This window comes from Oncorhynchus kisutch, linkage group LG20, assembly GCF_002021735.2.
Source record: "Oncorhynchus kisutch isolate 150728-3 linkage group LG20, Okis_V2, whole genome shotgun sequence".
Classification (NCBI taxonomy): Eukaryota; Metazoa; Chordata; class Actinopteri; order Salmoniformes; family Salmonidae; genus Oncorhynchus; species Oncorhynchus kisutch.
In genome coordinates, this window is record NC_034193.2 from 17,274,058 (window position 1) to 17,296,544 (window position 22,487).

Consider the following 22,487-nt stretch of genomic DNA (forward strand, 5'->3'; position numbering starts at 1 on the left):
ACATCCTCGGTAAGTGGTCAGTTCGGTCGTCACGATAATTTTCGGTTTATCATCCCCGCTCTTATGAACACAATTTCGAAACGGTGTAGCTGCACGCACCCAACATTACCATTTTAGAGGTTTGGAGGCCCCACAAACACTTACTCTCTTTGGAATCACCTCAAAACGCACTAGTCGGTTTACCTCCCCTCATGTCAATTGGTATGTTATTCGTCCTAGTCTACCCACCTAAAAATCCACCTTCACCCGTTACGAGGACAAACACTAACTTCATAAACAGCCATCATTGTTCACTTAGCTGCTCCACAGCCAATGGGCTTGGTTTCACTTTAGGAGCTATGGCACTGTAGCTCATTCTAAATCACAGTTACCCACTCACACCTTATGGCAGTAACCGCTGCATGATTGGATTATTCCAAGCATAATGTTGACACCTTTATCTTCCTTCAGGGCCTATTGACCTCCGCAGTAGAAGACATAAAAAAGAAACATAGAAACTGACAGAAGAATTGGACGGAGGAGCTTCAAAACATTGTGGGATTCAGAGTGAGTCAACATTGAGTTATAGTTATTTTTAAACAAGCTCTGAGGCAGGGAGGAAAAGGGACCTGAGCAATACAAAAACATTTAAACAACAACAAGAGGCCTTAGCAGGACAACAGACTGAGCGTGAACAGAGGCTGAGTAAGCAGCTGAGCCCTATGGGTGTTTGATACCAAATCATAGAGCGGCGTAAAATCACAGGGCAGCATGTAGCCTAGCGGGCCAGTAGCCTAGCGGGCCAGTAGGCTAGCGGGCCAGTAGGCTAGCGGGCCAGTAACCGAAAAGTCGCTGTGTTATATTGAAAGTGGCTAATATTGCATTGATTCGATCACAATTCCAACAGTAGAGCGAAAAGTTGATATTGTTAACTAAAGGGGGAAACTCTAGAAAGTTGAGTGAAGTTTTAATTTCTTCTGTGCGGCAGTCTGAGGGGAGCTGCAGGCCCGCAGTCTAGAGGCAACATTGGTAGTAGTTGCCAGGCGCACCAGTTTGAGTGTGTCAAGAACTGCAATGCTGCTGGGTATCAAGAATGGTCCACTACCCAAAGGACAGCATTGAAGTCGAGATGGGCCCTGTGGAATGCTTTCAACACCTTACAGAGTTCATGCCCTGATTAATTGAAGCAGTTGAGGGCAAAAGGGGCTAAACTCAATATTAGGAAGGTGTTCCTAATTCTTTGGACTCTCAGTGTACATGTATTAAAAGAAACTCCCCAAACACTGCACTTTTTAAGTCTTATGTATTTACTGTGCTAACGCCAAGTCTCACAACCTTTCTGCGAGAGCACAGCATTTGCACATATGTCACCACAATAAAAACAAATGAAACACAAATTTAAGAAAAATAATAGGTCTATAATATATTCTGAAAAGCAGTGGAGAGAAACTTTAAGACCCACCCAGGAAGGTCCCGGTGAATCCGAGAGCCAGGAAGCTGGTGACCACCAAGACAGAGCCCAGGGCCATGAGAGCTGCTCCCGCGTAGAACACCTCTGGGCTGGCCATCACCTCCCACCTCGCCTGGGCCTTCATCGCCACTGTCATACTGGAGAGAGGGAAGGGGCGTGGGGGAGAAGGGGAGGATTAAGGGATAGGAAGAGGTAAAGGTGCAGATGGAGAGGAGGAAAAGAGGAGATGAAAGAACAGAGAAGAAGCGAAGGGAGATGAGAGAGAAGTAGAGAGAGATGAGAGAAGAAAGAACAGAGAAGAAGGGGGAAAGGGGAGATGAGAGAGAAGTAGAGAGAAGGAAGAACAGAGAGGAAGGGGGAAAGGGGAGATGAAAGAACAGAGAAGAAGGGGGAAAGGGGAGATGAAAGAACAGAGAAGAAGGGGGAAAGTGGAGATGAGGCTAGAAATTAGCAGGCAGCCTGGTTTTTGTTAACATAAATCATACATATGCAACAGGAGAGAGGATTCAACATGTATGTCAATGAAGTACGCAAAGCTGGCCTAGTTTCCTAAGGTCAACACATCACTGAAATTAAACTTGGGTTAATGTTTTGTTGAGAAGAGCAAGCACAAACAATTTAAGCAATGTATCTGATAATGATGGCCAAAAGTAAACTTTCCCAGGGGTTTGGATTGAAAAACACAGATACTGTGTATACTCTGAGCCCTCTACGCACAGTACCCATAACATGTTTAGAGTTTCATGATAAATGATCAGGGAACACCAGCGATATAATGGAGAATGATCTTGATTACATTTAATATCAAAGTACACAGTAAAACTTTGAAGGACTCCCAACTTAACCCATGATCTGATAAGAAAACGTTTCCCATGACTTTATTTGGTTGTGATTTATTTGCTGTTGTCATGGACACTATGCAACAGGCTCTCACAGTCTCACTGCAAAATTAGACTTTCATCTACTTTGTCCAAACATTACATTTCGAAGTTGGTTGTTGCTCCTACTGTTCTGTATCATTCCATTTCTCCAAATGTAAACATTTTTTTAAAGTTAAGGCACTCATTCTGAATGGGTAAGGTAAGGGTTAAGGTTTGGGATAGGGTTTAAACAAAAAAATTAAAAGCAGTTTCCACGACTGGGATCATGTACCACCCCCATTCACAACGCCCTAATAAAACCAGAGCCTACTTGATGGAAATAGCTCACTGTTGCCTCTAGTGGCCAGTTTTGAAAGCATTTCCCGACATCCTCGGGACATGGATAGACATCCAACTTCGACGTCAAAGACAGAGTTTAAAGGTGACATTCATTTTTCTTGTTATTTTCACACAAAAAAAGCTGGTGACAAATGACAGACAGAAACTTACCTTCCACTGAAGCAAAAATAATTAACAATGACCAATGAAAATGACAGTAAGAGAGAATGACAAAAACAGTGAGTTACACCTCCCCTTCCATCTCAAATCACAGCTGCCACAGTAAGTCTTCGGCAGCAGGTGTTCCTACCAGGATCCCAGCACCCACACACAATTCCTGGTAGTCTGCCTTTGAAGTTGAATGCAAATGCAACAGAAATGTGCACATCACAACAACACAGACCCTCCTGCCAGCTTTCCTAACCTAGTTTTCTTCTGATACCAACCTAGTTTCCCCTTATGGTCTGGCAAATAGTTTTCCATGCATAATGTACGCAAGCACAAACAAAAGCTATGCGCACGCACACACATACAGGCCAGGGATCTACGGTAACCTATTTATTTATTATTTATATATATTATTTTTTACAAAGAGCACGTTTGCAGCTAAGATGAAAAATGTAAGTGCACACAAAGAAATGTAGGAGCACAATGAAAACATAAAAAATATGTCAGCGTCAGCGTTACCCACCACCAAAAACACCAAATGATTGAATTCCTTATGGAAGAATGGTGTCGCATCCCTCCAAGAGGTCCAGACACTTATAGAGTCTATGTCAAGGCGCATTGGAGCTGTTCTGGCGGCTTGTGGTGGCCCAACGCCCTATTAAGGACCTTTGTTGGTGTTTCCTTTATTTTGGCAGTTACCTGTACATACACACATGCACAAACAAAAGCTACACACGCAGACACAGATAAGCATGGAATGGCGGGCATTAAGAAACAGAAGGAATGACAAATCTCCAGATTCGTAGAGAAGAGTCAGCCAGGGTGTAGCTTCAATCTCATATTTTCTAGGTCTCTGGGCCACTATGTCAGCTAGGAGTCATTATGAATAAAAAAGTGAACTAAACCCACTCCAAACCCTCTTAGAACACAGGCAGAGACAAGATGTCCTACAAAATAGCCGACAAGACAACACATACTGTATGAGTCTTTATCGTCATGTAGCATGTTTTCACTCTTCACTAATACACAGCTATAGAACACAACAGACATGATGAATAACCAGACAACCGAAGCAAATTCTTTAATTGAAAAGGGACCTGTTTTCGTGCAGTGCATTGATTTTCATCGCAACTGTTTTTGTCCTTGAAGAAAATATCAGAGCTGGAAAAATGTACTACTAATAATAATAAATGGGCCATTTTCCCTACACCATATACACTGAGTGTACAAAACATTAGGAACACCTTCCTAATATTGAGTTGCACCCCCTTTAGCCCTCAGAAAAGCCTCAATTCGTCAGGGCATGGTGTCGAAAGCGTTCCACAGGGATGCTGGCCCATGTTGACGCAAATGCTTTCCACAGTTGTGTCAAGATGACTGGATGTCCATTGCGTGGTGGAGCATTCTTGATACACACAGGTAACTGTTGAGCATGAAAAACCCAGCCGCATTGCGCTTGGCACCAACTACCATACCCCTTTCAAAAGGCACTTCAAATCTTCTGTCTTGTCCATTCATCCTCTGAATGGCACACACACAGTGCATTTGGAATGTATTCAGACCTTCACTTTTTCCACATTTTGTTACGTGGATTAAATTGTCCCACCCCCCATCAATCTACACACAATACCCCATAATGACAAAACAAAAACTGGATTTCAGACAAGTATTTAAAAAAGGAAATATCACATTTATTTTAGTATTCAAACCTTTTACTCAGTACTTTGTTGAAGCACCTTTGGAAGCAATTACAGCCTTGAGTCTTCATGGGTATGACGCTACAAGCTTGGCACACCTGTATTTGGGGAGTTTCTCTCTTCTCCGCAGATCCTCTCAAGCTCTGTCAGGTTGGATGGAGAGCGTCGCCGCAATGCTATTTTCATATTTCTCCAGAGATGTTCGATCGGGTTCAAGTCCGGGGTCTGGCTGGGCTACTCGAGGACATTCAGAGACTTGTTCCAAAGCAACTCCTGCGTTGTCTTGGCTGTGTTGGAAGAACCTTCACCCCAGTCTGAGGTCCTGAGCGCTCTGGAGAAGGTTTTCATCAAGGATTTTTCTGTACTTTGCTTTGCTCTGTTCATCTTTCCCTCGATACTAACTAGTCTCCCAGTCCCTGACGCTTAAAAACATCCCCACAGCATGATGCTGCCACCACCATGATTCACCGTAGGGATGGTGCCAGGTTTCCTCCAGATGTGACACTTGGCATTTAGGCCAAAAAGATCAATCTTGGATTCATCAGACCAGAGAATCTTGTTTCTCATGGTCTAAGAGTCTTTAGGTGCCTTTTGGAAAACTCTAAACGGGCTGTCATCGCCACAGATGATCTCTAGAGCGCTGTCACTGACCATTGGGTTCATGGCAGTGGTGTAAAGTACTTAAGTAAAAATACTTGAAAGCACTAATTAATAGTTTTTTGGGGTATCTGTACTTTACTTTGACTTCACTACCATCCTTAAGAAAATAATGTACTTTTTACTTCATACATTTTCCTTGACACCCAAAAGTATTCATTTTGAATGCTTAGCAAGACAGGAAAATGGTTCAGTTCACGCACTTAAGAGAACATCCCTGGTCATCCCTACTTTTCCCTACTGCCTCGGATCTGGCGGACTCACTAAACACATATGCTTTGTTTGTAAATTACAATACCAGTCAAAAGTTTGGACACACCTACTCATTCAAGGCTTTTTCTTTATTTTTTACTATTTTCTAAATTGTAGCATAAGACATCAAAAACAATGAAATAACACATGGAATCATGTAGTAAACAAAAAAGTATATTTTATATATGAGAGTCTTCAAAGTAACCACCCTTTGCCTTGATGACAGCTTTGCATACTCTTGGCATTCTCTCAACCAGCTTCATGCTTCAAAGAAACCACTATTAAAGGACACCAATAAGAAGAAGAGACTAGCTTGGGCCAAGAAACATGAGCAATGGACATTGGACCATTGGAAATCTGTCTATTGGTCTGATGAATTCAAATGAGATTTTTGGTTCCAACCGCCGTCTTTGTGAGACGCAGAGTAGGTGAACAGATGATCTCTGCATGTGTGGTTCCCACCGTGAAGCACGGAGGTGGTGTGATGGTCCTTTGCTGGTGACTGTCTGTTATTTACTTAGAATTCAAGGCACATTTTACAAGCATGGCTACCACAGCATTTTGCAGCGATAAGCCATCCCATCTGGTTTGCACTTAGTGGGACTATCATTTGTTTTCAACAGGACAATGACGCAACACACCTCCAGGCTATGTAAGAGCTATTTGACCAAGGAGAGTGATGGAGTGCTGCATCAGATGACCTGGCCTCCACAATCACCTGACAACCCAATTGACATCGTTTGAGAGGAGTTGAACCACAGAGTAAAGGAAAAGCAGCCAACAAGTGCTCAGCATATGTGGGAACTCCTTTAATACTGTTGGCATTCCAGGTGAAGCTGGTTGAGAGAATGCTAATAGTGTGCAAAGCTGTCATCAAGGCAAAGGGTGGCTACTTTAATAATCTCAAATTATTTGTTTAACACTTTTTTGGTTACTACATGATTCCATGTGTTATTTCATAGTTTATCTCTTCACTATTATTCTACAATGCAGAAAATAGCAAAAATAAAGAAAAATGGAATGAGTAGGTGTGTCCTAACTTTTGACTGGTACTGTATATATAATTTTTCTTCCACTTTGACATAACAGAATACTTGGCAAAGATTGTTAACAAAAAAATGACAATTAAATCAATTTTAATCCCACTTTGTAACACAAAATGTTAAGAAATCCAAGGGGTCTGAATACTTTTATAAGGCACGCTCGCAGCTTGAGACTCCTGTCACTTGGTTGACTGAATAGGGTCTCCTGAGGCACAGAAAGTTGTCATGGTACCTTAGGTGTTAAACATAACAGATTTGATAAACATACACCCCACTCAGGAGAGTGAGTCATCATACTGCAACAATTTGTGACAGTTAAAGAGTTAGACCTGATTATAACAGCATCTTGAAGCAGCATCTGAAGGAAACTGGGATGTCGAGAAGGTGAGTAGTGAAATTTTTTTTCTCTGACATTGAGATACATACAGTACTTTCAACAGTTCAAAAGAACCTTAAATTCTTCGGTCCCATCATGAGAGACTGAGAGCGAGCATAGCATAGAGCATAGATGTGAATGAACAGTGTAGATCAAAATAAATAACCGTTATCTTCTTGGATATAGGGGGCGCTCTTTTAATTTATGGATAAAAAAACGTTCCCGTTTTAAGCGCAATATTTTGTCACGAAAAGATGCTCGACTATGCATATAATTGGCAGCTTTGGAAAGAAAACACTCTAAGGTTTCCAAAACTGCAAAGATATTATCTGTGAGTGCCACAGAACTCATGCTACAGGCGAAACCAAGATGAAACTTCAACCAGGAAATTGGGAAGAATTTTTGAAGCTCTGTTTTCTATTCTCCTTATATGGCTGTGAATGCGCCGGGAATGAGCCTGCCCTTCCTATCGTTTCTCCAAGGTGTCTGCAGCATTGTGACGTATTTGTAGGCATATCATTGGAAGATTGGCCATAAGAGACTACATTTTCCAGGGGTCCGCCCGGTGTCCTTTGTCTAAATTGTTGCGTAATCTACAAGCTGCACGCAGTCATCCAGTGATTTAGAGGAGAGAGGAGGCTTTCAACGAACGATATATCATGAAGAGATATGTGAAAAACACCTTGAGGATTGATTCTAAACAACATTTACCATGTTTCAGTCGATATTATGGAGTTAATTTGTAAAAAAGTTTGGCGTTTTGAAGACTGAATTTTCGTTTTTTTTTGGTAGCCAAACGTGACGCACCAAATGGAGCGATTTCTCCTAAACAAATAATCTTTCAGGAAAAACAGAGCATTTGCTATCTAACTGAGAGTCTCCTCATTGAAAACATCTGAAGTTCTTCAAAGGTAATGATTTTATTTGAATGATTTTCTGGTTTTTGTGAAAATGTTGTCTGCTGATGCTAACGCTAAATGCTACGCTAGCCGCGCTAGCTGTTACACAAATGCTTATTTTGCAATGGTTGAGAAGCATATTTTGAAAATCTGAGATGACAGTGTTGTTAACAAAAGGCTAAGCTTGAGAGCTAGCATATTAATTTCATTTCATTTGCGATTTTCATGACTAGTTAATGTTGCGTTATGGTAATGAGCTTGAGGCTGTATTCACGATCCCGGATCCGGGATGGCTCGACGCAAGAAGTTATCCTATGAAGGAAGGGATTTATTGATTACTTTATTGATTTAGCGTTTCTCATCAAACGTTTCCTGTGAGTTGGAGAAATACAGAAGCCATAATATTATCTGTTATTGGTAACTTATTTTGTACATAATGTTCCGCCACCATATCTTATGACCGAAAAGAGCTTCTAGATATCAGGACAGCGTCGGTGTCTAGTGGCCTCCTTGCTCGAACACGCCTTTTCAGTTCTGCCCACAAATTTTCTATAGGATTGAGGTCAGGGCTTTGTGATGGTCACTCCAATACCTTGACTTTGTTGTCCTTAAGCCATTTTGCCACAACTTTGGAAGTATGCTTGGGGTCATTGTCCATTTGGAAGACCCATTTACGACCAAGCTTTAACTTCCTGACTGGTGTCTTGAGATGTTGCTTTAATATATCAACATAAATGTCTTTCCTAATTGGTGCCATCTATTTTGTGAAGTGCACGAGTCCCTCCTGCAGCAAAGCACCCCCACAACATGATGCTGCCACCCCCGTGCTTCACGGTTGGGATGGTGTTCTTCGGCTTGCAAGCATCCCCCTTTTTCCTCCAAACATAAATGGTCATTATGGCCAAACAGCTCTATTTTTGTTTCATCAGATCAGAGGACATTTCTCCAAAAAAGTACAATCTTTATCCTCATGTGCAGTTGCAAACTGTAGTCTGTCTTTTTTATGGCGGTTTTGGAGCAGTGGCTTCTTCCTTGCTGAGTGAACTTTCAGGTTATGTCGATATAGGATTCGTTTTACTGTGGATACAGATAATTTTTCCTCCAATTAACTCAAATGATGTCAATTAGCCTATCAGAAGCTTCTAAAGCCATGACATAATTTTCTGGAATTTTCCAAGCTGTTTAAAGGCGCAGTCAACTTAGCGTATGTAAACTTCTGACCCACTAGAATTGTGAGACAGTGAATTATAAGTGAATATAATCTGTCTGTAAACAATTGTTGGAAAAATGACTTGAGTCATGCACAGAGTAGATGTCCTAACCAACTTGCCAAAACTATAGCTTGTTAACAAGAAATTTGTGGAGTGGTTGAAAAACGCATTTTAATGACTCCAACCTAAGTGTATGTAAACTTCCGATTTCCACTGTATATCCTACCAACGGGACATTAAAAACTGTAATATCTTATGTTTCACCGAGTCATGGCTGAACGATGACATGAATAACATACAGATGGTGGGTATTACAAGTGTTCGGCAGGATAGAACAGCAGCCTCTGGAAAGCCACCTACGTATATTTGTAAACAACAGCTGGTGCACAAAATCTAAGGAAGTCTCGAGGCTTTGCATGCCTGAGGTAGAGTATCTCATGATAAGCTGTAGACCACACTATTTACTAGAGGTCGACCGATTAATCAGAATGATTAATCAGATTAATTAATCAGATTAATTAGGGCCGATTTCAAGTTTTCATAAACAATCGGAAATCGGTATTTTTGGGCGCTGATTTCCGATTTAAAAAAATATATTTTTTGTATATTTTTTAATACCATTATTTAACTAGGCAAGTCAGTTAAGAACACATTCTTATTTTCAATGACGGCCTAGGAACGGTGGGTTAACTCCCTTGCTCAGGGGCAGACCGACAGATTTTCACCTTGTCAGCTCAGGGGATCCAATCTTGCAACCTTACAGTTAACTAGTCCAACATTCTAACCACATGCACTCCACGAGGAGCCTGCCTGTTACGCGAATGCAGTAGAAGCCAAAGTAATTTGCTAGCTAGCATTAAACTTATCTTATAAAAAACAAGCAATCATAATCACTAGTTATAACTACTAATCCAGGTTAGCAATCAATATTAACCAGGTGAAATTGGAAGCACCAAGACTCTTCCTAGAGCTGGCTGCCTGGCCAAACTGAGTATTCAGGGAAGAAGGGTCTTGGTCAGGGAGGTGACCAAGAAACCAATGGTCACTGACAGAGCTCCAGAGTTCGTCTGTGGAGATGAGCGACCATCTCTGCAGCACTCTACCAAACAGGCCTTTCTGGTAGAGTGGCTAGACAGAAGCCACTCCTCCGTAAAAGGCACATGACAGCCCACTTGGAGTTTGCCAAAAGGCACCCAAAGGACTCTCAGACCATGAGAAACAAGTTTCTTTGGTCTAATGATACCAAGATTGAACTTTTAAGCCTGAATGCCAAAGGTCACGCCTGGAGGAAACCTGGCACCATCCATACAGTGAAGCATGGTGGTGGCAGTATCATGCTGTGGGAAGGTTTTTCAGTGGAAGGGACTGGGACACCAGGGAAAGATTAACGGAGCAAAGTACAGAGAGATGCTTCATGAAAACCTGCTCCAGACTGGGGCGAAGTTTCACCTTCCAACAGGACAATGACCCTAAGCACACAGCCATGAAAATGCAGGAGTGGCTTCGGGACAAGTCTCAATGTCCTTGAGTGGACCAACCAGAGCCCAGACTTGAACCCAATCAAACATCTCTGGAGAGACCTAAAAATAGCTTTGCAGCGACGCTCCCCGTCCAACCTGACAGAGCTTGAGAAGCTCTGCAGAGAGGAATGGGAGAAACTCCAAACACAGCTATGCCAAGCTTGTAGCGTCATACCTAAGAGGACTCGAGGATGTAATCGCTGACAAAGGTGCTTCAACAAAGTACTGAGTAAAGGGTCTGAATACGTATTTAAATGTGATATTTCAGTTGTTTTTTTTATACATTTGAAAACATTTCTAAAAACCTGTTTTTGCTGTGTCATTATGGGGTACTGTGTGTAGATTGATGTGGGGAAAAAACAATGTTATCCATTTTAGAAATCAGGCTGTAATGTAACATGTGGTAAAGGTCAAGGGCTCTGAATTATTTCCGTATGCACTGTAAATGTTTATGAAAACCTGAGAGCACTCTGGTACCAGTACAGCACAAAGGGTCCCTCATCCTCGTTTGAGCTTTTAGGGCTCATAAACTGGTCAAGTCCTAATAATCTAGACACTTCAATTCAATTGAGTCATCATCAAGGGAGTCTAAATCAAGAGCTCTTAGAGAATTATAGTGCTGTTCATAGGCATTGATTCGTTTTTTATACACTACCGTTCAAAAGTTTGGGGTGACAAAAGTTTGAAAATGACATTTTTTGTCCATTAAAATAACATCAAATTGATCAGAAATACAGTGTAGACATTGTTAATGTTGTAAATGACTATTATAGGGGTAAACGGCAGATTATTTATGGATTATCAACAAAGGCATACAGAGGCCCATTATCAGCAACCATCACTCCTGTGTTCCAATGGTACGTTGTGTTAGCTAATCCAAGTTTATAATTTTAGAAGGCTAATTGATCATTAGAAAACCCTTTTGCAATTATGTTAGCACAGCTGAAAAATGTTGTCCTGATTAAAGAAGCAATAAAACTGGCCTCGATTACAGGCTCAAAATGGCCAGAAACAAAGACATTTCTTCTGAAACTCATCAGTCTATTCTTGTTCTGAGATATTAAGGCTATTCCATGCAAGAAATTGCCAAAAAACTGAAGATCTCGTACAACGCTCTGTACTACTCCCTTCACAGAACAGAGCAAACTGTCTCTAAACAGAATAGAAAGAGGAGTGGGAGGCCCTGGTGCACAACTGAGCAAGAGGACAAGTACATTAGAGTGTCTAGTTTGAGAAACAGACACCTCACAAGTCCTCAACTGGCAGCTTCATTAAATAGTACCTTGAAAACACCAGTCTCAACATCAACAGTGAAGAGGTGACTCCGGGATGATGGCCTTCTAGGCAGAGTTGCAAAGAAAATGCCACATCTCATCCTGGGCAATAAAAATAAGATTAAGATGGGCAAAAGAACACAGACACTGGACAGAGGAACCTCTTCACTGTTGTAAATAGTCATTTACAACATTAACAATGTCTTCACTGTATTTGTTACTTAAAAGGACTTTTTATTTTTTTATTTCAGAAACAAGGACATTTCTAAGTGACCCCAAACTTTTGAATGGCAGTGTATATATAATGTATTCCTATCTCATCCCTAAAGGTCAGAGGGAAAAATCAGTCACAAACGTCTTCATTAAAAATGCTAATTTATGAAGTTCTCCATGGCTCGGTTAGTGTTATTGTTGTTGACTGGTGCCCACAGGGAGGTGGTGACAAAATAGCTGTGGCGTTGCGGGCAAGAGGGACTGGCATGGCTTTTAGAAAATTAGCATGGCATTCATGCAATTATTCACAATCTTGTTGCGTGTGTGTGTGTGTGCATGAGTGCGTGCGCATGAGTGTTTATCTTCATATAAACTGTGCATGTCCGTGGTGCTTGTGTGTGTACACAAACTAACTTTCTAACTCTAGGATACTCAGAGCTCAGACGCACCATGCTGGGACAGAAGGGTTTTGTCAGCGACAGACAAAGCCACGAGGAGAGCTAGCGAGTGTTGTGTGTGTTGTGCAATTGAAGAGGTCAGGTCACGCTACTCTAATTTAAGGGTTTAACACACTGCTCCATCTGTCAATTCAGTACGTCAGAGGTGAAGGCAGGTTATAAATACAAGCAAAAACGCTGTGTTCCACATCCCTTCTACTCCCCACACCTCTGAGAGCTGTCATTATATCTAAATGGGCTACCAGACAGGGAGAGATGGGAGGGTGGAGGCTGGAAATTGAAACTGTCAGATAAATTGGTGTTGAGTACTTTCTGAATACGTCTTTCAAAACCAGCTCTGCCTACCAGGAAAAAAGGGGCACACCCTCCACCCCTACTCACCCCTCACGACCAGGTTAGTGCAAGGACAGTCTTGGGGTGGGAAAGCTATCCATTCCAGGAAACTAGAAGTAACTTGTGCAACATTTAGTTTCACTAAGTAAAAGTGGGTCTGTCTGTCTAAACTGATGGAGTAAGTCAGACAAGTAGCTCTCTATGAATGGATAGTTACTCCTCACAAACACAAACAGGAAAATACCAGAAGCAGTAAACTGTTGGTCATTCTGTCCAAATATGGAGAGGAGCTTAAAAGGTCCAGCTTAAAGGTCCATTCATTTCAATGAAAGTTGTATATTTTCCAAAGAGCATTTTCCACTTCAATCATAATGGCCAACTATGCGAATGATTTGGAAAAAGAGTAGAGACAGTCACTTCTTGGGGAAACCCCTAAAGGTTTCTCCACTTTGTGCTAATACTATGTTTCATGTGATACTTGACAAAGATAGATATGGTATTAGCTATGACTTAAGATCACTTTGTCTTGGGAGCCACAGCCTTGAGCTACACTTGTAGTCCAACATACTGCAGAAACATACAGCGATTTAGAACTCAAATGTGCATCGCCACGACGGACATTCTGCAGCAGTTACAGGTCACCAGAACAAAAAGTTACCGTTGTACAGCCTTCAGCCATAAGACTGACCATAGGGTGGATTCGACACGACTGGTCACAGCGGAAATTGAAGTGCGAAGAGTGTGACGAAGGAGAAGGCTGTTTTCCCCTTCACTATCAGAGATAAATAAAACATAACCTTGATCTACTACCACTCACACAAACGCAAGTAACCACCCCCCCTCCCTGTCTTTAAAGTAAACAAGGAGGATAACAATCACCTCGAGGGAGGGAGAGAGAAAGCGAGCGAGTGAGAGCGCAGAGAGAGAGCTAGAGAGAGAGAGCGCAGAGAGAGAGTACCGCAGAGAGAGAAAGTGCGGCAGAGAGAGAGTGAGCGAGAGAGTGCGGCAGAGAGAGAGCGAGCGAGAGCTAGAGAGAGAGAGCAGAGAGAGAGCGAGAGAGAGAGAGCAGAGAGAGAGCAGAGAGAGAGCGAGAGAGAGCAGAGAGAGAGAGCTAGAGAGAGCGCAGAGAGAGAGCTAGAGAGAGCGAGCAAGAGCTAGAGAAAGCGAGCAAGAGAGAGCGCAGAAAGAGCAAGTGCAGAGAGCGCAGAGAGATGCGCACCAACCTGTGGCTGCGGTAGACATTGAGGAGGATGATGAGGGTGCCTAGGCAGTAGCAGGCCAGATAGGGACCCCCAAACAGTCTGGTCAAACCTCTCGTACGATGCTCCCAACGCGCCACCTGCAACACAAGTTTTACTTCATGAATAAAGTGCCTTTTTGGTCATATAATATAACTAAATATGTAATATAACTAAAATAACTATTTATTTCAACATTGTTATAAAAAGTATAGGTTCAACTTCATAACAAACATGTTTTCCCCATCTCCTGAGATTAAATAAAAAATGACAATAAAACAGGTGACAATTAAAGTGAGTGGGTTGACCCTAAGAGGGTGGACACTGTCATCTTAAGAAATCTGCCATGAATCCACAAGTGACAGGGGGAATAGAAGATTGTTGTGTACAACAGGGAGTGGCAATTGAATGCAAACTTAAAACATGTCTAGCACATCTATGGGCAACAGGGTTGACGTGTCATGCTCGACAGTCAGTTTTCCACCACAAAACATATTTATTTTATCTTCAGAAATGACTTTGTCAAAGCAAAACAATAACTTGGGCTTAACAATTACAGTGCCTTCAGAAAGTATTGATACCCCTTGATTTACTCCGCATTTTGTTGTGTTACGCCTGAATTAAAAAAGGATCAACAAATTCTCACCCATCTGCACACAATACCCCATAATGACAAAGTGAATGTTTAGACATTTTTGCTAATTTATTTAAATGAAACACAGAAATAACTCATTTACATAACTATTCCCACCACTGAGTCAATACATGTTAGAACATATTTTAAGTATAATTAAAATGACCTAAATTGGAACAATTTTAAATAAATGTATTAGCATTTAAGTATATTAAATACATATAAAATCATCTAAATTGAGACACTTTTTTGTACTTAAGTTTATTGTTATTATATTAGATAAAGAGCAAAAAATATATAATATGAAATACAACTTATAAATTAGAAATATACTAAAAAGGTATTTGAATCAGAATTCCTGTATTTTCTTTACAAAAAAAGTGCATTTATAATGTGTTTCATGTATACTTATACAAATACCACTTCTACTCATTAACCACATTAGCTACTGTATTGAGCCATGTAAAGGTTACCTTTACAATTAACACTTTTGAGATATATGCACCATTGGGATTTCACACTTTAGTTGTTCACATACATTTTTGGTAATAATTGATCATTTCAAAAAAAATTGGAATGTATATGTAAATAAAAGTACTACATTATTCAGTTCTAAAATGAATATCAAAAGATTTGAATAAGCTAAATATGAGAAACAATATCATATTATAAATCAAAACTTCAACTGCAGAAAATGATGCTGGGGAATAAGCCAATGTTTGTGCACATGCATTTTTTTGAGTATGCTTCAAATATATTTTGTGGACATGTAAGTGAAATACATTTTTGAAAGTATACTTAAGTATATTTTCTGCAATATGAAAAGTATACTCTCAGGAAGCATGTTCCTCAGCTGTGCAATATCATGGTCACCTTTCGCTGCACTCTTCTGAACAGGAATTCAGAAGGTACTTCAAAACTCATTGGCACTGAAACTACAGTGCCTTGCAAAAGTATTCATACCCCTTGGATTTATTCACACTTTGTTGACCTACTGAAAGGGACATTTCTATCCCAGTGTCTGTTGGAAAGCAGACAAATAGGTTTTCCTCTAGGAGTTTAACTATTCCGTTTCTTTTTTATCATAAAAAACTCCCTAGTTGCAGTCTAAGGCACTGCGTCGCAGTGTTTGGGCGTTCGGGAGTCCCATAGGGCGGCACACAATTGGTCCAGGGTCGTCCGGGTTAGGGGAGGGCCATTATTTGGTTCATCTCACTCTAGCGACTCCTTGTGACAGTCTTCAGTTGAACGGTGTTTCCTCCAACACATTGGGGCAGCTGGCTACATGTTTTGGAGGACGCATGACTCAACCTTCTCCTCCCCCGAGCCAATTGGGGAGTTGCAGCGATGAGACAAAAATGTAACCACAAGATTGGGAGAAAAAGGGAGTAAAATTGTGCAAACCCATAACAGGATGCAGCCACCATCATGCTGGAAAATATGAAGTGGTTCTTAGTGATGTGTTCTGGATTTGGATTTGTCCCAAAATAACACTTTGTATTCACGACTTTAAAAAAATTGCCACATTATTTGCAGTTTTACTTTAGCATCTTATTGCAAATAGGATATTTTTTATTCTTTACAGGCTTCCTTCTTTTCACGCTGTCAATTAGGTTCATATTGTAGATTAACTACAATATTGTAGAACATAAGTCCACTTTGACAATATGGGGTATTGGTTGTAGGCCAGTAATAAAAACATCTCTCGATGTAATTCATTTTAAATTCAGGCTCTAGCACAACAAAATGTGGGAAATAGTCAATGGGTAAATACTTTCTGAAGGACCTGTTTTAATAATAATAATAATAATAATAATAATAATAATAATAATACACTTTTAGGCCTAAGTGCAAAGCCTTATGTTAGCGGCAAATCCAACAACACATCACTGAGTAACTACCTCCTTATTTTCAAGCATGGTAGTGGCTGCATCATGGTATGGGTATGCTTGACATCGGCAAAGACTGGGGAGTTTTTCAGGATGAAAAAGACATTGGATGGAGCTTAGCACAGGCAAAATCCCAGAGGAAAACATGCGTCAGTCTGCTTTACAACTGACACTGGGAGAGGAATTCACCTTTCAGCAGGACAATAACCTACAACACAAGGTCAAATCTACACTGGAGTTGCTTACCAAGAAGACAATGAATGTTCCAGAGTGGCCAAGTCACAGTTTTGACTTAAATCTGTCAGAAAATCTATGGCAAGACTTTAAAACGTCTGTTTAACCATGATCCCCAACACCTTGACAGAGCTTGAAGAATTATGAAAATAATAAAATGGGAAAATATTGCACAACACAGGTAGCTTATGAGACTTACTTACCCAAGATGACTGTTGTTGCTATTTCTAACATGTATTGACTCAGGGGGGTGAATACTTATCTAACCAAGGTATATTAGCATTTCATTTTTCATCCATCTTTAGTCAATGTTAGAATTTACTTTCACTTTGATATTACAGAATATTTGCACCTTGTGTCTGGAACTCTATCGGAGGGATGCGACATCATACTTCCACGAGAAATTTCACCATGTAGTGTTCGGTCTCAGGCAGCGCTCCAGAATATCCCATAAGTGATCAAATGGGTTTACATCCTCATCAAACCATTCAGTGACCACTCGTGCTCTGTGGATAGGGGCATTGTCATCCTATGGGGGAATAGCCATGGTATCCAAAATAATGCCCTGGCCAGCAATTTTATACATGCCCCTAAGCATAATAGGATATGAATTGCTTAATTAACTCAGGAACCACATATGTATGGAAGTACCTGCCTTTAATTCCTTTTGTTTCCCTCAATTACTAAGTGTTTCCATTATTTTGGCAGTTAACTGTACCTTATATGCTTTATGACAGAAGGTACTATAAATACACAGGTAGATCAAAGCTTTACCACACTGTGTGAATGCATTCTGTGCCAGCACCATTCACAGATTCAATCAAGGATTAGGTAACAGCCTGGACAGGCCACTCAATCCAGTTACTTACCACGGGTGTATTTCTGACAACAAGGTCCTGGCTCGTCTCTGATATGATGCATTAGGAGCTCTTAAATGTGTTTGTGTGGGCTCTATTATAGGAGGTACTGAGTGTCTTAGTGGGTGCAGGCTCAGTCCCCCGGGGCCCGGTTCTCTGACAGGGCCTTAGAACCAGCCTAATCACCACATGAGATTCATGCCCTGTATTAATCCCCGGCCGCGCTCCGTCCCTGTCCCCAGGCCAGGGAAACAGAGGGAACAGAACATGCCCTAATCACATGCATAACTGGCTACACATTAGAACTCCTCCTCCCCTCCTACAGCTATGCTATTTACTGTTTAACCATTTCAGAAAATGAAATTAGAGCATCTGTCTTAGATCTTCGATTAGATCTTATTTCTATCTCATCCGATCACACAGACTATACCAGAAATGTCAGCCTTCGACAGTCTAGATGCACAGCTGATATATAACTAAACAACCAAAAGACAAAACCATTACTGTCTTGTCTAAAAAGCGATACTAAAACCTTCTCTCCTGTCAAGGTGAACCTCATCTATAGCACACCGTGGCCGTTGTTCCACTAGACATTTATATTTCAGTCATTTAGCAGATGCTCTTATCCAGAGCTACTTACAGGAAGCCCTGACTAGTCAAAGCCTTGGGGAAAATAATACATGCAGGGTGCAGAGAAAAGCCAGAGTTTAGAATTCTAGACAAAATGGTTATGAAACACACACACAGAGAGCGAGAGCGAGACAGAGACAGAGAGAGAGCGAGAGAGTGACCTTATCCCCACTCGACGAGACAGAAGGGCTGAATCCTATATTGAAATTCAACGCTACAAAACCAGCAGCAGTGGTTTCCATGCAAACCGTTGTTTGTGCTCCTACAGTCTGACTCCACTGGCTATCGTGAGGACGAATCAGCTATGGAGACAAACAAACATTGCATTATTTGAGCAGGAGATCGAGACTATCAAATCGGTTATCCATCCATAATCATTTTAAATCAAGAGTGAAATCAAGAATCTAAAGCACTTTAATTCTAAATATACACCACCGGTCAAAAGTATGGACACACACCTACTGATTCCAGGGTTTTTCTTTACTTGTACTTTTTTCTACATTGTAGAATATAGTGAAGACATCAAAACTATGAAATAACACACGGAATCATGCAGTAGTAACCCAAAAAAAAAGTGTTAAACAAGTCCAAATATATTTTATATTTGAGATTCTACAAATAGCCACCCTTTGCCTTGATGACAGCTTTGCACACTCTTGGCATTCTCTCAAGCATCTTCATGAGGTCAATTAACAGGTGTGCCTTGTTAAAAGTTCATTTTTGGAATTTCTTAACTTCTTAATGCATTTGAGCCAATCAGTTGTGTTGTGATAAGGTAGGGGTGGTATACAGAAGATAGCCCCATTTGGAAAACAAACAAGTCCATATTATGGCAAGAACAGCTCAACCAAGCAAAGAGAAAATGACAGTCTATGATTACTTTAAGACATGAAAGTCAACCAATGCGGAACATTTCAAGAACTTCGAAGGTTTCTTCAAGTGCAGTCGCAAAAACTATCAAGGGCTATGATGAAACTAGCTCTCATGAGGACCGCCACAGGAAAGGAAGACCCAGAGTCACCTCTGCTGCAGAAGATAAGTTCATTAGAGTTACCAGCCTCAAAAATTGCAGCCCAAATAAATGCTTCAGAGTTCAAGTAACAGACACATCTTAACATCAACTGTTCATGGTCGAATTGCTGAAAAGAAACCAATACTAAAGGACTAAAAGTATACTAAAAGTATTCCAGGGGAAGCTGGTTTTTTATTTCACCTTTATTTTAACCAGGTAGGCCAGTTGAGAACAAGTTCCCATTTCCCTGTGACCTGGCCAAGATAAAGCAAAGCAGTGCGACAAAAACAAAAGACACAGAGTTACACATGGTATAAACAAACGTACAGTCAATAACAACAGAAAAATCTGTATCCAGTGTGTGCAAATGAAGTAAGGAGGTAAGGCAATACATAGGCCAATAGTGGCAGAGTAATTACAATTTAGCAATTTACACTGGAGTGTGCAGATGAGAATGTGCAAGTAGAAATACTGGTGTGCAAAATAGCACTAAAAACAAAAAGAAAACAAATATGGGGATGAGGTAGGTATTTGGTTGGCTTGGCTACTTACAGATTGGCTGTGCACAGCTGCAGCAATAGGTAAGCTGCATTGACAGCTGATGCTTAAAGTTAGTGAGGGAGACATAAATCTCCAACTTCAGTGATTTTTGCAATTCGTTCATTGGCAGCAGAGAACTGGAAGGAAAGGCAGCCAAAGGAGGTGTTGGCTTTGCGGATGACCAGTGAAATATGCCTGCCTGAGCGCGTGCTACGAGTGGGTATTGCTATGGTGATTAGTGAGCTGAGATAAGGCAGAGACTTAGCAAAGACTTATAGATGACCTGGAGCCAGTGGGTTTGGCGACGAATATTTAGCGAGGACCAGCCAACGAGAGCATACAGGTCGCAGTGGTGGGTAGTATATTGGGCTTTAGTGACAAAACGGATGGCACTGTGATAGACTGCATCCAGTTTGCTGAGTAGTGTTGGAGGCTAATTTGTAAATGACATCGCTGAAGTCAAGAATCAGTAGGATAGTCAGTTTTACGAGGGTAAGTTTGGCAGCATGAGTGAAGGTGGCTTTGTTGCGAAATAGGAAGCCAAATCTAGATTTATGCTGCAGTAGTTTATGTGTTGGGGGGCTGGGTCAGTTTGTTATATCTGGAGTACTTCTCCTGTCTTATCCGGTGTCCTGTGTGAATTTAAGTATGCTCTCTCTAATTCTCTCTCGGAGGACCTGAGCCCTAGGACCATGCCTCAGGACTACCTGGCATGATGACTCCTTGCTGTCCCCAGTCCACCTGGCCGTGCTGCTGCTCCAGTTTCAACTGTTCTGCCTGCGGCTATGGAATCTGTTCACCGGATGTGCTACCTGTCCACGACCTGCTGTTCTCAACTCTCTAGAGACAGCGGGAGTGATAGAGATACTCTTAATGATCGGCTATGAAAAGCCAACTGACATTTACTCCCGAGGTGCTGACTTGCTGCACCCTCGACAACTACTGTGATTATTATTATTTGACCATGCTGGTCATTTATGAACATTTGAACATCTTGGCCATGTTCTGTTATAATCTCCACCCGGCACAGCCAGAAGAGGACTGGCCACCCCTCATAGCCTGGTTCCTCTCTAGGTTTCTTCCTAGGTTTTGGCCTTTCTAGGGAGTTTTTCCGAGCCACCGTGCTTCTACACCTGCATTGCTTGCTGTTTGGGGTTTTAGGCTGGGTTTCTGTGCAGCACTTTGAGATATCAGCTGATGTACGAAGGGCTATGTAAATACATTTGATTTGATTTAACTTTGGATTGGAGATGCTTACTGTGAGTCTGGAAGGAGAGTTTACAGTCTAGCCAGACAGCTAGGTATTTATAGTTGTCCACATATTCTAAGTCAGAACCGTCCAAAGTAGTGATGCAGGCAGTGATTGGTTGAAGAGCATGCATTTCATTTTACTAGCATTTCACCCTTTCATTCGTGAGTTCCAAATATCTTTAACGGCCCCAGCGTGAGTTCTTTTATGCACGTGATGTTAGAAGGTTCTCTCCATTCCAGAATGTGATTGTTACGCAACAGTACATTTAATCCGCTCTGCCCTCAAACCAAGGCACGCAGCCTGTTTTTATTTATAGGCTGTTTCAACTTCAATTTCAAATGATTTTCAAACAAGTTTTTATTTTCAGTTTGAATTGGGGAGTGTTCCGCCTCCTCATTCATTCACAGAAAAATTGTCATTTTTACTTCTGCGGACAATTCATTTTTGGGACATTTCTGACCCAGACAAAATTCCCCTACACACTTCCCAATTGTTTGCATGCATTCCAATTACTGCATAGATTGTAATGGGCACATATTATGTGGGTAAAATATTTTTTTTGTAGGTTGTAGTGATTATGATGAGCTAAGATAATTCCAGCTGTGTGTATCCATGTTTGTTGACATACAATGCATTCTGGGTTTCAGGTAATCGTTTGTTGGACCAAAGATGTTATAACAAAATGAGGTGAGTAAGGGTTCACTCATTGTTTGAGGACTTCCGGAAATTAATGATGGGATGTCGACAATAGTGGACGACACCCCCCCCCCTTGAACATGCATACTATAAACAGACCAAACTCATCTTGTCTCCTTTTATAATCTATGGTTTCTGTGAAGGAAACAAAAAGCATGGCAGCGTGCAGAAACTACCCATTGTCCGGATTTCTAGAGAGTGTTTTACTCAATTATTTCGATCAATGGTGAGCTCACCCATGATGTGATTAATTATAGTCATTGCTATTAGCTAATTCATATTGTAGTTTGTCAGCGAGAGTTATACGAATATGACCGCTTGCGTTACGTCAATCTTTCCTCAGTTAGCGCTAGGACAAATGTAGACTACATTTTTTCTGGTTTGGATGATTGTGTTATGCTGTAGATACTTTTGTGAATGTCTGAAAATTGCATCCAAAAATAAACCTCACATTCGGGACATAACTTTGTAAGGACTGTGTTTGTGCAAAATGTTTCTGAAAAAAGTGTGGGCAGCTCAAATGCTGATTGTTGCATCATTCGAAACTGGCCGTTCTAAATAAGTGTTCTAAAGAAGCGTTATAATCACACCGGTTTGATCGTACGCTACAGGGACCACTGTAGAATGATCACACCCGTGTGTTGGTACGTGTGAAAAAGTAACCTTTTTGGGATAGGGGGCAGCATTTTTACTTTTGGATGAATAGCGTGCCCAGAGTGAACTGCCTCCTACTCTGTCCCAGATGCTAATATATG

The 22,487-nt window shown here is 41.1% G+C and overlaps 1 protein-coding gene across 11 annotated transcripts in view; it reads right to left on the reverse strand.

Moving 5' to 3' along the window:
• The window catches only part of pemt (phosphatidylethanolamine N-methyltransferase), a 75,585-nt gene that overhangs the window by 31,098 nt on the left and 22,000 nt on the right, over positions 1–22,487 (reverse strand). For 6 of the 11 annotated variants that reach the window (XM_031799376.1, XM_020454219.2, XM_031799377.1 and 3 more), the window contains exons 3-5: positions 18,481–18,534; positions 13,974–14,089; positions 1,442–1,587 (exon numbers count right to left, since the gene is read on the reverse strand). In XM_031799376.1, coding sequence (XP_031655236.1) covers positions 1,442–1,587; positions 13,974–14,089; positions 18,481–18,534 — 316 coding nt within the window. The remainder of the gene's footprint in view (positions 1–1,441; positions 1,588–13,973; positions 14,090–18,480; positions 18,535–22,487) is intronic. The other 5 variants (XM_020454218.2, XM_031799381.1, XM_031799380.1 and 2 more) reach the window with 1 other exon arrangement.